Below are 15,958 nucleotides of genomic sequence, written 5' to 3' on the forward strand. Positions count from 1 at the left end.
GTGCACACCACCTGCAAACATCCACTCATCACTTAAAGCAAAAGGAAAGCAACAGGTAGCCATTCATGTTCCCCAGTACATCACCCTTCATATAGCAGTGGTTGCTTTGAAATAGTTAAAAGAAAATGGAGAGGGTAAATCCCTTTCTATCAGGGATTCACCCATCTACACATTTGTCTTCATGGCACTCGACAGCAGAGACTTTAAGGCTGCCCACATATTTATGCACCAAGTAACATCTAAAACCCTTCACCCACGCACATAACTGATAACTGCTTGAGTCAACACTTTTCAACACCAGCAGTTGAAAAGCAACTCAGTCACACAATGAACAAAAGCAACACATCCTGTAATCTGATAGCTGCACCCACCACAGTGTTGTGGAAAGGGGTATAGGAGGCTAAAAAAGGTTTGTTGCTGATCAGATCCATGTGACCTAGCTAGACATGCTCTCAAACTATTCCTTGTCACAAGAAAGCATCACTTTCAGGTCTTAAGTTTTACTTCTTTCTTCAGAGATCTATTTCACTTTGTATTACTGTAAATCGAGATCAGAAATGAAAAAAACCCCAATATTTAAAATATAAGTTGAAAACATCATTACATCATGTGAGGAATCTTTAGGTTTTGCCCATTTTGGATCTTTGTCTTACTGTCAAACACTAAAAATAACACATTTGGGCCTTAACAGTTCATTTGTAAATCTCTCGTTTTCTATTCCCAGTGGAAAAGTACAAATTCCAATAAATATCATTATTTTCTATCTAGGTATTTACTATGCACCCATCACTCTGGTGTATGAATGGTAATTTTCTTCCCACAGTTTCCCAGGGAGTTTTCTAGATAAAAAGGTCCAAAGGCGAAAATTCCTTCAAAAAATGTTACAGTTATGTGAAGGAGTAAATACAGATCATTTTACTTCTCTCCTTTGAAGTTTATACACAGAACAAGCTTTCAAAATGTACATGAAACAGTCTTTTAAAAAGGATACTATTAATCTTGGAAGGCAAAAAAACCCAACCCTACCTTGCACCTGGCCCCAAAAGAAAAACACAACTTTTAGTCAAGTTTGTATGGTAAGATTGGTGCTCTCTTTGTAGTGCCCAGGCTTTTGCGCACATACACTATTACCTTTTAGCAGAAAGAATGTTAGATCTACTCAGATATCTAGTGGCACGCCTCAACAAGAGAATATAACATCATGAGTTCTGTTTTTCCATACTTCTCTTGCACAGTTAAGATGTCCACAGATAGATCCTGATTGGCTGTTAGACTGAACTCATGCAAATAATAGATGTGCAAGGGCAAGCTTGGCCTTTTACGTGGGGAATAAGGAGAAGAGCAAACATTCAGTGCTGTGGTTTTTAGGTATCTCTGATCTATCAAAGAATATATTTTGTCCTTGTACTCCTGCATATCAGATAAATTGCTTTTCCCTTTCCAGCCTCTTATATATCCTAAAATACTGTTTTGAAAGAAATTTTCCATGTCTATTATACACTGCCTTATTTTGCTTCCTTATGCAGCATTTTGAAACAGAATGAAATCCACTAGAGAACCAGTGGAAGAATGCACATCATTAGCACTGACTCTGTCAGTTCTTTCTTGGGTCATTTTATTGTTATTTTTCAATTGGTTATTTTAGTCTGGCTTCATATTTTCCCTTTTTGGGATTACCTTAGATTGTATCATGGACCACATTTTGGCACATGAAATGTGTCAGATTAAAATGAAACATGGTAATCTTCTGCAGCAATAAGCTTCAATGATTACATACACCACCTAGACTGTTACAAAGACAATGTCCTCCAGTTAGGCCCTCATTCAGCAAAACACTTAAGCATGTGCTCAAATCTCACTGATTTCATTGGGACTTAAGCACATGTTTAAAAGTAAGCATATGCTTGTGGTTTGCTGAACTATGGATTGGTATGCCAACACTACTGGTAGAATACATTTATTTTATTGATTCCAGATTCTAATTTCTGAGAGAATGGCTATTATATAGGCAACTTTCCACGTACCATGATGTTTTATACCCATTTGATTTCTGTTAATTTTCAAAATGTCTGTTTTTATATTTCCCTGGTCAGCCAGTTTTGACCGTTTGCAGTGATGACATTACAAGAGAAAAGTGGGACAGAAATGTGAGTCATTTTTTGCACAGCGCAGATGACTGTTGCTAACTAGAAGATATATACACATAAATTAAACCCTAGAGGATGCAAATAGGTTGGTATCTGCAAACAGTAGAAGGTTCCTGTGACAAAGCCTATTATTCAATACAGACATGGTTTTGGTGATTAAGTGTGATTAGCTTGTTGTGGCCATAGGTGACAAAGAAATCAAGCCCGTGAAGATTTAGAAATTAATCCATGTTCCTCTCCATCAGTTGACATTGCCACGAGGAGGGGGATTAGGCGAAAGAGTCACTGTTAAGTCTTAGACATCCTAAAGAAAGCAATTATATTCTAAATTTGTCTACTAAATGCATAGCAAATAGAGATCTTCTGAAAGATCAAATTACAATATCGACAGGCAAATATTCCAGATAAAAATCTTATTAACATAATGGAGCATTATAATGTAAAACTACTTCTCTCATTAAAAATCCTCACACAATATATACGCAACAGCAACTCTTGAGGAGGAACTAAGGATACTTGGATGTGCAGTGGAGTTTTGGGACATTGGTAGGTGGGAGAGGGGAAATGAGCTCAGCTAATGAAAGATAAGCAAGAGATTCACAGTATACCTCAAACGTTGATTTCACTTGCATTTGTATTGTTTACTTCAATAGTGAATCGAGCACTCTTTTCCTCTGAGCAATATGCTTTGCTTCCTTCCAAATGATATGTTCAGTGGTCACAGGAGAGCCTGCAGCACTGATTTATTTGAATATAAATGCTAGTTGTTCTTCCTCAGAATTATATTATGGATCAACTCACAAATGCTTGTATATCAGCATACAAACCTTGCCATTTTTTGCTAGTAGAATGTTGTAAATTGTGCAATAACTAGAGACTGCACGAGATTGCTTTACATGTGTTGTGCCATAAGCAAGCTGGCCCATAAATCAGCTACTAATAAAGAGTAATATCCTGTCTAATCCCAGCATAGGCTCACCTCACCTCAGTCAGTTTTTCGTTAATTTCCTTTTGAGTGTGTAATATCTATCAATAACATTCATGCTACTGCATAAAACTGTAGCAGAACACAGTATCATTCCTTCTCATCAAGAAAGCAAGCTGGCCACCAATTAATATTCATGGCATTTCACCACAGAAAAAAGGAAGGACAGTAGAAAAATTGCTAATAAATGCAAGACATACTTAAGGTTTAGGTTTAAAGCAAAAACAAAGGTGTAAAAAAAGCCCACGATTTCAAGTATAATATGCAAATAAGTTTGGTTCCCTATCAATACATGAGGGAATGACACTGTAGCCTCAATGCAAGTTACACCTTTAACTTCTCTCTATATAGTAGGAACTGTAAAAGAGAATGCATTGCACTATGGTATTTTCCTTTACTCCATACTTCCTATACTTGGAACATGAAATACCATGAAAAGCATAACTAACATAAGCAGGAGTGGTAATTATTTAAGGCACTCAACATGCTGATGTGAGCATATGGTAGATCTCCACAGGGCAGGAATCCATATACTTCTTTTTAATACTTCTTTTACTTCATCACAATTCTATTTCTGTTAACTCCCATCTAGATTTTAATTTGAGACTGGATTGGGACACACTCATTTAGCAGCCCACTTTATCACTCACATTCAAAGTATATTCACTGGCACCTAAAATAATCAAATTTTAAGTAGTATACATACACATAGCTGCATATACTGTAGAGTCAGGCAACCAAATGGCCATCTACCTTGAATTGAACATGAAATCTAAATGAGGAGATAACCATTAGGTTACAACTGGTGTCTGTGCCATTAGGAGTTGGCCCATATTTCAGGCAACAAAATTGTATATACTTAAGGACTAGAAACATTTTCTATTAATGTATTTTCAGTTTCTGAATGAACTGATATTTCAAACTACACTCATCATTGATTAGTCCCAGAACAGCAGGTACTGCTTGCATAAAGGCCTTTCCGAAAATTAATTCATAGCTCAGGATTCTTTAGAAGAGTACTAAACTATGAACTGTCTAACTGGTTAGATAGTGAAGATCAGAAACAGGCTGCAGTATTGCCTAATATCACCTCAAGAACCCAGCTCTGAGAGCCTATGACTCACGAAGTATATTTAATCACCACACTCAGCTAACATTGTTTTTCTACTCAGTATCTTTGGAGCTCTTGTTTCATGGCTTATTTTTGAGGACTAGATATGAGCCCTCATTTCCTCCATTATAAGAAATGAATCAGCAAGTTCAACAAATATTAAATATTATTCCCATCTAACCCCTTCCTGTTTATAGCATGGTAAATATAGCTTTCCAAATATTAATGCCTGTTTATGGTAACTGTGCATATTTCATTTAGAGAATGTACTTGAGAGTCCTGAAGACAAAGTGCCTCATTTTCTGTGAATTACCTCACACCCTGACAGATGTGCTTAACAATCCTCATCCACATTGGCAGTTAATCCTGAAATTGGGCTCATAAGGCCTAAAGGACAAATTCTCCTCTCCTACCAGTTCTGCATGGACTCTGCTGTATGTAACTTTGCTGAAGTGAAAAGTTTATATGATGTACATAAGAAAAATCAGACCCATAGTTTCGTGTTCTAAATACTAGACACCAGCCTGGTTAGCATCTTTGTTTAACATGGCGACTACACCTATATATCCCCCTACCTTTCTCCTCCTTCCCGCCACTCCCCTCCCCATTGCAAACACACACACAAAACACTGATATTTTTTAGGAAGCCTGAATGTGAACTGGAGATGTTGACTCACACTATGGTATTGGGGGAAAAAAACTGGAGATAAGAAAACGGAGAGAGAGACTATTAAGTAGACAAAAAACCCACCCCAGCAATAGACAAAAAGGGACTTCTTATGCATGGGCAAACAGTGCACCCCATTTAAGAGCCATGTCATTTACGTGTAACATATCAAAGGAGACATCTTAAATCATGCAATGCATAAATAGTACTTTATTAAAGCAAGTATACTTCTGTTTTATCAATATAAATTATGTGCTAATCGCCAGAAAAATCTTCTTGTTGAGAAAAATATGGGGGTTTTTTACCTGTACACATCTGCAAAAATAAAACATTTGCATAGATTTCACAGGACTGCCCTTCTATCTGTCTGAAAGATCCCTACAATACAGAGCTCTTGAATATTATTACAAATGCTTTGGTGTTCGTACTAACTGCAGCAAACAAGACAACATGAATAAAATGGTAAGTGCATTTGTTCTGAACTATGTTAGCCTATTGGCATATTCTGCTTTCTATAGTTTGGCCTAAAATGTAATGGCTCCTAATCAATAATGCCCTCTGTTCTAAACAAAGAAGTTATAGTTTGGGAACTCTGCAAGTTCCCCCACAAGCCTTGTCTAACTGTCTTGCTTGTATCTCCCAATTTTTGTTCAGTTAGAAAAATTTTGAAAGACATCTGCCCCCTCAAGCCAGTTTTGGAAGCAGCTTAGCCCTCTTTCTCTGATCTGTTTCCTTCCCTTGTCAGTAATGACTTCTCCAGTTTGTTTCACAATCACCAGTTTGGGGATGGCCGTTATATTGTATTTCTTCTTCAAATCACTGGAAACAAAACACAAAGTTAAACACGCTGTTAGAAACATTTCAGCAAGCCATCAAGTATTTTTAAAGGAGTGGTCTATGCAATACAAACTGAAAACACACACACAAGGGGTGAGATTCTGTGCTGCAACTCTTAGAGGTGCAGACAGAGAACTTGCAACATAGGGAAAGCTTTTAGCCCTCTTTGCACCCTCAAGATTCTGGGCTACTCTGTAGCCCTGGAGGAACTAATCTAAGTTACAGCAGTCTCCCTTGGGCTTCCATATGGGCTGCAGTACTGCCTGGAGCCTCCATAAGCACTGCTTGCTCCAGTCTCACCCCAGCACGCCTTTGGCTTACAAGAGGATCCTCAGAAGGCAGCCCTCTTCCATAGTGCACCTGCACCAGGGGAATTCTCCCTTAGCCAGACCAGTAATTCTTAGGACCCATTATGCTGCTCTGGCCTTTTTACTATGTGTGAAGTGGCTGGAACAGGGATGAGACTCTCACCTCAGGAGTTTTCCTTCTCCAAGGTATAGTACAATTAGCATTATACAATGATGGCTACTCCATTTCTCCTCACACAGGAATTTGAATTAATGAGACTTTAAATTCCTCATTGAAATAAATTTCATAATCCTTCATCATAAGGAAAGGCTGTACTTTTAAAAGTACCTTACATTAACCCAAAGTGAAAGAGTTTCTCAGTTTACACAGGAATTTAAGTGATAAAAAGATACAGATTGATGGCCAGCTGACCAAATCTGAGGAAACTGAAATCTAGTTATTACAGTATCCTTTTAACAAAACAACAGAAAATCTACATTTCTAATATTCAGAGACACAGCAAATGAAGAGGTCCCTATAAATATATGCATTTTCACACAGGTGTCATCAAACTCCAGGAATAAAACTGGAGTTGTGTGTGGCTATTTTCTGGTGTGAAGGACAGAAAGCCACAGTGATTAAGGTTGCCTCCCAATCCAACTGAGGCTGAACATCCCCATGCTAGTTCCATCCTTGATGCAATGAATGTTGGTTCCCTCTTTCCCTCAATACAATCAGTGCTGGCTCAGCTCTTTGCTGCTACTGGCACCTGAAGGTCCTCTGCTTTGTTTTCTTTAAAGGAGTAACAAGCTGCCTACGAGGGAGGGAGCTGAGTTACCCAGGAGCCAATAGTTGTTGTGGGTAGGGTAGAGCCAAGCCAGCATCAAGGCAAGGAGAGGTGGAGAAGAGACAAACTGCAGAGCAGTGCAGGAAGCCACTTACTCTGTGGAACATGCAGCTCTGCAGAGCTGCTAGAGTAAGGGATGGTTCTGCTTTGTAGAAAGAGACAGGGACAGAGGCGGGGAGCCTGCAGATATCCTAAGCTCCACTGAGCAAAGACAGAAGATGGCAGAGACACTGTGCACTCCAAAGCTCCTCAACAGCCCCATAATTTTAAATCACAAAAACTAAGCCAAAAGACTGCATTACCTTGATTTACGTTAGGGTTGCTAGTTAACAGTAAAATTGGAACCTAACTATGGAACATCACAGCTAAAAACATGTCTAAGCATTTAATGTTATGACAATGAACAGTTAAGTGAATAGGAAGCAATACTCAAGATATCCTCACAGAGGGTACCATCACTTAGACAACTATATGCCTGTGAAATGCCACTTTGCACACTCCAGGAACAAATATTTCTGCCAGCCACCTGCCCACCTTCAGTCTGCTGGACAGGCTTATTTATCATAACCACACATTTCTAATCTCTGGCCCGAAATGAAAATGTAACACATACCACAGATGTCAACTGTCTTCTCTCCTTGGTAAAAATAAACATATAAATACAATTAAAAACAAAGTAATATGCTAGCATGATTTGATGACAGGGCACTTTTAAGTCTGTGACCTAGATATTTACAGTGTATTGCATAGAGGAATAGATGTGATCTCCTTCTAGATCGGGGTGGGCAAACTTCTTGGCCTGAGGGACACATCTGGGTATGGAAATTGTATGGCAGGCCATGAATGCTCACAAAATTGAGGGTTGGGGCGCAGGAGGGGGTGAAGGCTCTGGGGTGGTAACAGAAATGATGAGTTCAGGGTGCAAGAAGGGGCTCCAGGCTGGGGCAAGAGGTTGGGATGTGAGAGGAGGTGAACGCTCCGGTATGGAGCCAGGGATGAGGTGTTTGGGGTACAGGAGGGGGCTGTGGACTAGGGATGGAACAGAGGGGGGTTGGAATCTGGGAGGGGGCTCTGGGCTGAGGCAGAGGGTCAGGGTGTGGGAGGGGGTACAGGCTCTGAGCTGTAGTACGGGTTCCAGGGTGGGGCCATAAATGAGGGATTCAGGGTACAGGAGGGGGATCTGGGTGCTGCAGGGGTTGGGGTGAAGGGGAGGAGAGGGGGCTCCAGGCTGGGGCTGAGGGGTTTGGAGAGCAGAAGGGGGCTCCAGGCTAGGGCAGGGGATGAGGATTCCAGCTGGGGCCGTGGGCTCTGGGGTGAGGCTGAGGGGTTTGGGGTGCAGGAGGGTGCTCCGGGCTGGGACCGACGGGTTCAGAGGGCAGGAGGGGGATCAGGGCTAGGGCAGGGGGTTGGGGCATGGGAGGAGGGCAGGGATGCAGGTTCCAGGTCGCACTTACCTCAAGCAGCTCCTGGAAGCAACGGCATGTCCTCCCTCTGGCTCCTATGCGGAGGCGTGGCCAGGTGGCTCTACACACTGCCCCACCCGCAGGCCCCACCCCTGCAGCTTCCATTGGCAGCAGCTGCTGGCCAATGGGAGCTGCAGAGCCGGCCCTTGAGTCCCCTGGCTGCTCCTATGCCGAGGAGCCAGAGGGGGCACGTGCTGCTGCTTCTGGGAGCCATGCGGAGCTCTGGAGGGCACTCGAGGGCCAGATTAAAAGGTCTGATGGCCCGGACACGGCCCGCGGGCTGTAGTTTGCACACCCCAGTTCTAGATATTGGGGTCTCCAACTCAAGTTGGGGAGGTGAATAAGAAAGATATAGTAAGATTTTCAACCTTCACAGAAAGGATGGTTGGGACAGATTTGGATGTCTACTCCAAACTAGAATATCAGTGTGATATCACAGGTAACACAACCAATCACAAACTTGACTGTACACCTAATTTGCATGCAACAGTGTCACTGGTCGTATAAGGGAGACTGCACAGATGGTGGATTACTTGGCCCAACTGCCTCACCCCCTGCGACAAACATGGGCATTCAACTGCTAGCAAGATAAAATGCTCTTCTTGTTCAATGTTTCCAAGCACTACAACATCTGTGCAAACTTATGGCACCTACACTTGACCAGACTGTAGGATGACAGCACATTTTACTCAACTGGCTGTAGCTATTTCTGACAATGATTCATTACAAAAAATGCTTTTACTGCATAAGGTGTTTTACTCAACTATCTGTCTTTGTGTTTCCTAATGTTTCATCCATTATACCAAAAGCTTCAGCAGATACCTCTGATTAAAGTGAACAATAATGAAAAATGAACTCAGTTTAATTCACCTAAGAGCCGAAAGGACTTCACAGCCATTAGTTATTTTTCAGTTCTTCTAAAATATATAGCTAGTGCACTCATGGGGAGCACAAAGTTAATGGAAGAGATAGCATGCTATATACTATAATTCATAACAGGGAATTATAGGATCTATTTCTCTCCATCTGGGAGGGTAGGACTTGTTACTCAAAAGACAGTTAAACTTGTAAACGGTGGCAGTCTTGCTAACCTTTATTAGCAGTGGTAAATAGAATAATGCACAGCTCCTGTGTATTCATACAATTTATTGCGTATTTCTAACCAATTTAAGAATTGTCTACATTATTAAACATTTCAGACATAGCTTCAAGAGTATCACAAGTTAGGAGTCTAATTTTGTCCATTGGGGGCTGGACTCTAAAATTGCAAGGAACGCCTGGAGAAGTTTTATTTCTGAGTTGTCTTCAGCTTTTAACTCAATCATTTTCTTAAAAGTAAACAAAGCCCCCTCTTCCCCTTCTTCCCTCTCATGTGCATTTATTGCCTCATTCATACGTGCTTATACCTGCCGTTCTCTCTTCCCAGGCCCATACACCTCAGACCACAGTGAGGAGCTTAGTATAAATACATCGCTAGTTTTACACCTTCTTCCATTTTCTGTGTCTTTGGACTACCTTCCACCTTCCTTTTTTCAGGGATCTTTTGGAATCCTACTCTCCCCACTCCAAAGGCCTCACTCCAATTAAGGTGGACTGAATATGGAGTCAGTCCAAGCTGGCCTGCCATTTAGCTAGAGGGAATTGCCAGAAAGCAATACAAACTGCTCCATCTCTCTAGGGGTAGAATACGCTTCTTCTACAGGGGTTTCAGGCCTGCTGGCAAGTGGAGCAGGAAACTTAACTCTTGCATATTAAGGCCTCAATCCTGCACTCTGATCCAGATGGGTGCACTGCTGCACCCACATGAAGTCTGAGGGGACACAGCATAGGTACAGCAGTCTGCCTGTATGATCACAATGCAAAAACAGCCTAATTTGCTGTTCCTAGACTGCCTGCTTGTACCCCCTCCTATCTGCTAATGCAGGGGTCAGCAACCTTTCAGAAGTGCTGTATCGAGTCTTCATTTATTCACTCTAATTTAAGGTTTCGCGTGCCAGTAACACATTTTAACGTTTTTAGATGGTCTTGCTCTACAAGTCTATATTATATAACTAAACTATTGTTGCATGTAAACTAAACAAGGTTTTAAAAATGTTTAAGAAGCTTCGTTTAAAATTAAATTAAATTGCAGATCTTATCAGTTTAGTGTAGTGGTTCTTAACCTGATGTGCATGAACTCTCTGGGGGTGCAAGATGCCCTTTGTGAAAACACAAATTAAGCACAGGCACGTAAGTACAACTACTTTGTTTATATACAAAGTTTTCAAGTTTTTAAGCTAACTGAAGTGTAATTTTTTAATAAGGGCTGCAGAGCACTGGGCCCAGGCCAGAAGCAGAGCCCTGGGCTGGCTGCTGGTACCCTAGGCCAGCAGGAGGGCTGAGCAGGGCCAGAGGCCTGGAACCCGGCTAGCAGGAGGCCGGGCAGCCGGAACCCCGACCAGCAGCGAGGTGAGCAGGGCCAGCTGCTGGTATCCCAAGTTGGCAGCAGGCTGAGTGGAGCCAGTGGCCAGAACCCCAGATCGGCAGTGGGCTGAGCTGCTTGGCCCGTCGCCAGTCTGTGGCTCTGGCCGCCGGCTCCTGCCAGCCGGGGTCCTGGCTGCTAGCCCCGCTCAGCCCACTGCCGGCCAGGGGTTCCGTTCACCCAGGACGGCAGCAGGCTGAGCGGGGCCAGTGGCCAAGGCAGCAACGTGCCAGTAAAAGTCAGCTCACATGCTCACGTAGGTTGCTGACCCCGTGCTAATCCCTTCCTTTTCTTCTATTTGCTTCATCTTCCTCCTGTTCGTTTCTATCCCGTTCCACCAGCATCATAAGGTGCACCCAGCAGCAGCAGTACAAAGCCAATAAACACTATTCCTGGGGGAATTCTCTGACAAAAAGAGAGAAAAGAAGGACACTGTCCCCTCTATGCAAATAAGATCATCTATTTATGCACACAGAGTAGACCATCGAACTACTATTCACCAACAATTCAGGTATTCTATGTTTAATCAAGAGTGGAACTTTCTTTGTATGAATTCTATTCTAGCAAATTTCTGCCTAAAGTTCAAATCATTCAATTAATTTCAACAGACTTTTGCTTCACTCTGCTTACAGTGACCCTTGGCTTCTCTATAAGCCACTGTGCTATTGGAATGCCACAAATCATCTACCAGGTCAGTTTTGATATTGCATTCATAGAATAGTAACATTACCCCTCCCCTTCTGCTCTGAGAAAGTAAATGAGGAAAAGGAGAAAAGAATTCACCGCTATCCCATGGAGAAAAAGGTGAAGAGGAAATCCTGTTCCAGGTTCTTAGTGTAGCTACTGCACAACAACTGTGTTTTCTATGGTGTAGGCCTTGCATGAACAATGAAAGAAAACAGAAGAAAGGAAACAGGGGTTAACAATGGACCAAGCATGAATTCACAAGTGGCTTCATAAATAATATGTAGCTGGTACATAAAGAAATATTAAGAAGAGGAGTACTGTGTGGTAGGCTTGCAGCTTTGCTTTGCTTTCTATCACACTTTGTAGCACATGGATAGCTCATGATCTATACGGAGATTAGTTCACAAAATTAGTAAGCCAATCATAAAGCATGTAAAGCATGTGTTAAATCTGTTTCAGAATGCGTCTATTCTGATTTACCCACCCCCCCTTCACCTGAGCCTGATCACCTCAGGTGTAGCTTTATGAAATGCCAAATAAAAAGCCTCAGAGACGAGGCCAGGTTCAAACCTAGTTTTTGGATTCCAGAGAACTGAATCAAGTATTTTCCCAGAACTGGATGAGGTGTTTCAGATAAGCCAAGTGGAAAAGGTCTCAGAGGGAATCCCAACATATAGAAGGGATGTTTTCTTTTATATACCCATCCCATTATTGCTACTCATTGTTCACAATGTTGGGAGCCTTTATAGACACAATCCACCAGCTGTCAACATAGTTTTAGGCACTCCGTCCATTAGACCTACTCAGAGCAAAACCCACAAAGAGTTTTGCCATTGACTGTTCCCTGCCGTCTTGCAGGTTCACCATCCAACCTGCCTGTCTATTCAGCATGTGAGAGTCAGGATTAGATAGAGTATTAAAATTTAGAGAAATCTTTCTCTCAGAAGTCCTAACAGAGCTAACCTGTCATTTTTGTTTTTAAAAACTGTGTTAACAGTTAAAATATATCATTGGCGTAATACTCTACATGATTTCAGCTCTCAGAATTCACTTCAATTTCAATTTCAATTACTTGTTATACTTAAAACCTTCTAAGTGTGGTGTCTTGTGGTATTGCTAGCTTTAATACAGAAACATTAAAGCTCTCAGGCACTTTTAAAAAGAAAGACCTTAGCGGGGGGAGGAATAGCTCAGTGGTTTACTAAATGCAAGGTTGTGAGTTCAATCCTTGAGGGGGCCACTTTGGGATCTGGGGCAAAATCAGTACTTGGTCCTGCTAGTGAAGGCAGGAAACTAGACTCAATAACCTTTCAGGGTCCCTTCCAGTTCCATGAGATAGGTATATCTCCATATAGTTTAATTAGCCATGTGAGAGGCAAGAAGTATTAGTTCTAGAATCTTGATGGAAATGGTGACTTGAAACAATCAGGTCAATTAATTAACTGCAGATAATATTTCCTTTGTTTACTAAATCAGTTACTTTTAAATGTAAAACATGTTGATAAACTTTTTAAAATGTATCCAGCATTTTTAAAGTAGTTTTATTTAATTAAAATTTTTAAATGCTTATTTTTGTGCATTAATTGAATTTGAATTTCCATCCAAATAGAGCTTAACACAAATCAAAAGTAAAAAATTAATCGAATGAGAAATGCATCATTCACCATTTTATGACATAATAAAAATATAAAAATTATTAACCTGAATAAAAATAAATTAAGCTATACTATTGCTTAAATAAATGTGTACAGATGTAGTGTATCCTCCTGGCTACCAAAAAGGAGGACCAAATTTAGCATAAATGTTATATTCAGTTTAAATAATATGTTTTAATGGTTACCAGCGTTTCTTTAGGAAAATAACTACAAAAGTACAAATGCAAAACACAAAACAAGTTTTGCTTTCTGATTTAAATCCTGTTTAAAATTGATTATTTAAATTGCTTTGATTTAAATCAATGCACCCTGTCATGACAGAAGTAAGCCAACTAAACAAAGCAACATCATCAGACTTGCAAGCTAACTATAAAAGATCACTGCCACACTCCAGCAAACATTACAAAATGTTACCAAAGACTTCCTTAAAAATAACACCGATTTTTCTGAATTTCCTTTCCTTGTAACTAAACAGGTTAGTGCACCCCCAGTTTCACTAGGTGGAAAATTGCTACAAATTGGGATAGCAAAGACAGATACATTTCCAATGGATTATTTTTCATGGGAAATTTTTGTTTGTTTAAATTGAGCTGGTTACCATCATACCTACTGTCACTTTCCTCCTTTGATACAATTAGTTTACAACCCTGTAAAGCACACCACTTCCAACTTTTCCCTCTGATATGTTTACCAGTTTTCATTATGGCAAAAGGTTATTTTTTTCCTAGAAACAAGGTGGGTGACCTTTTATTGGAGCAACTTCGGTAGATGAGAGAGACAAGCTTTCTAGCTACATGGAGCTCTTATTCACCGGTCCTGGTACAATGGGAGTGCTGGAGCATCTACTCTTCTCTATTTATGTGGAAGAACTGGAGGCCAAAAGCAAACACTGGCCTGATCCAGCAGGGTCTAGGTATTGGATCTGGTGCTGTGGTGCCATGGTGCAGTATGGTCAGGGGTTCATTGGTGCAAGTCAGAACAGGGACAGGTTTCAGGGACAGTTCTTCTAGATTTCCACTCTTGAATTGGGGGCCCAAGGTTGGCTGGGATCCAGCGGGACCCAGGTGCCAGCTCTGGAGTTCTGCAGCCGGGGCCCCACCAGACTGTGGCGGGGTCTAGGTGCTTTGGGCACTACAGGCACTTACACGTTCAGCCAGTGGAACTCGAGAGGCTGGGGGCAAACTTGGCACGTTCTAGCTTGGATTTAAATCCAGCCCGAAGCACCTGGTCTAGGGAATAGCAACGGCTGTGATCCTGGCCATCCCACCCCCGGATCGCGTAGCTCCCCCAGGGCAGGGGGCTCCCAGCCTGCGGGTGACAGGCTGCTGCTCCCCGCCCCCCCAGCACTCACTGCTTGTAGGGGTCGTGGAAGGGCAGCGCCAGCCAGTCCCCGTGCATGTCGTGCATGTACTCGGCCATCTCCTCGGGGCTGCGGTCGGACGAGATGAAGACGACCTCGAACGGGGCCGGCGGGCGGGCGCCCTCCAGCAGCTCGCTGTAGAAGTCGCACAGGACGGGGGTGAAGTCCCGGCACGGGGAGCACCAGCCGGCCGAGAAGTACAAGCCCACGATCTTGTTCTGCAAAACCTCCTCGGGATCCACGGCGCGCCCGTCCCGCGTGAGCAGGGGCCGCCCGCTGAACACATCCACCATCCTGCCGCCGGAGCCCAGGCTAGGACGGGCCACGCGCTTCTCGGAGGGGCGAGTCCTCGGCTAAGGTAGGCGAGGGGCGTAGGCAGACTCCTTCCCTAGGGCCCCAGCCCGCGCCAGCATCTCACCGCCCGGGCACCGGCTCTGCACGGAAGGCGCCTGCCTGCTCCCTGTCCGCTCGCTTCTTCTCCGCTGCCGCCGCCCGGTGCGAGCGCCTCAGGGCTAGTGGGGAGAGGGGAGCGCGGTGTCACCTGCGGCGCAGCGAACAGTCTGGGGAAAGTCCGAGCTGCGTCTGGAGCGGGGCCAGGCCGGAGCGCGGGCGGGCGCGACCCAACCTGCCCCCGGGCGCAGATGCGTTTCGTAAGGCGCCCGCCGCGCTTGGAAGCGCACACAGCCCGGGGCAAGGCAGAGCGGTCACAATCCCTGCCCCGCGCGGGAACAGCACCAGCCCCTGCCAGCCGCTTGGGGTCATGCTCCAGGCTGGCCCTAGCGCTGCCTCTGAGGTCTAAAGGGATTAAAAAGTGAACCAGAATCTCAATGGAAAAAACTCACCCTAGCGCAAAATCTCATTTCTGCTCAGCACGAGGGGCGGTGCCTGCATCACTGCTCCAGCTTCGCCGGAGTCACAGCTACTGCACCTGCAGCTCCTCTTCCCTTCAGCTCCACCCTCCAACTGCCCTGAGACACACTCGGCTCCTGCCACTGACTGACAGCAACATCTGCCAATCGCTGCTGCTGGGCTCTAAGAGGTTAGCTGCTGACCCAGGCCTCACACACACGCTGCTTTGGGCTCAGTTTCTATTTTAGGGAAGACACTAATTACAAATCCAAGGCACTATGGAAACAGAAAATGTCCCATTTTAAAGCACAAACTTATTCAAGTTCCATTGTAATGCCCCAATTTTTTCTTATTCACTCAGCTGATAAACCAAAACCTCAAGACAAAACTTTATCAAAAAAGGAACGAGCAGTTTCTGGATGCTGTTTTGTGTTAGAATAACTTCAAAACCTGTATCAGAGAGGTAGCCGTGTTAGTCTGGGTCTGTAAAAGCAGCAAAGAATCCTGTGGCACCTTATAGACTAACAGACGTTTTGGAGCATGAGCTTTCGTGGGTGAATACCCACTTCATCAGATGCATGTGACAAAGTGGGTATTCACC

The 15,958-nt window shown here is 43.2% G+C and overlaps 1 protein-coding gene across 1 annotated transcript; it reads right to left on the reverse strand.

The window, feature by feature from the left end:
* Window positions 1–4,624: 4,624 nt before the first annotated feature.
* On the reverse strand, window positions 4,625–15,443 carry NXNL2 (nucleoredoxin like 2). Its single transcript, XM_050946026.1, has 3 exons — window positions 15,351–15,443; window positions 14,500–15,020; window positions 4,625–5,729 (listed from the first exon to the last, which is right to left on the reverse strand). Exons 2-3 carry the CDS (start codon window positions 14,799–14,801, stop codon window positions 5,561–5,563), a joined length of 471 nt encoding a protein of 156 aa, XP_050801983.1. The 5' UTR covers window positions 14,802–15,020; window positions 15,351–15,443; the 3' UTR covers window positions 4,625–5,560.
* Window positions 15,444–15,958: the final 515 nt, after the last annotated feature.

Source organism: Gopherus flavomarginatus, chromosome 3 (genome assembly GCF_025201925.1).
Source record: "Gopherus flavomarginatus isolate rGopFla2 chromosome 3, rGopFla2.mat.asm, whole genome shotgun sequence".
In the NCBI taxonomy this organism is placed as follows: domain Eukaryota; kingdom Metazoa; phylum Chordata; order Testudines; family Testudinidae; genus Gopherus; species Gopherus flavomarginatus.

What these genes read in the sequence shown, in the direction of transcription:
- NXNL2 (XM_050946026.1), bottom strand. Translation starts at nt 14,801, where the DNA reads ATGGTGGATGTGTTCAGCGGGCGGCCCCTGCTCACGCGGGACGGGCGC. An exon ending in TTCCACGACCCCTACAAGCA is followed by an intron (nt 5,730 to 14,499) that starts GTGAGTGCTGGG and finishes TTTTGTTTCCAG; the next exon opens with TGATTTGAAGAAGAAATACA.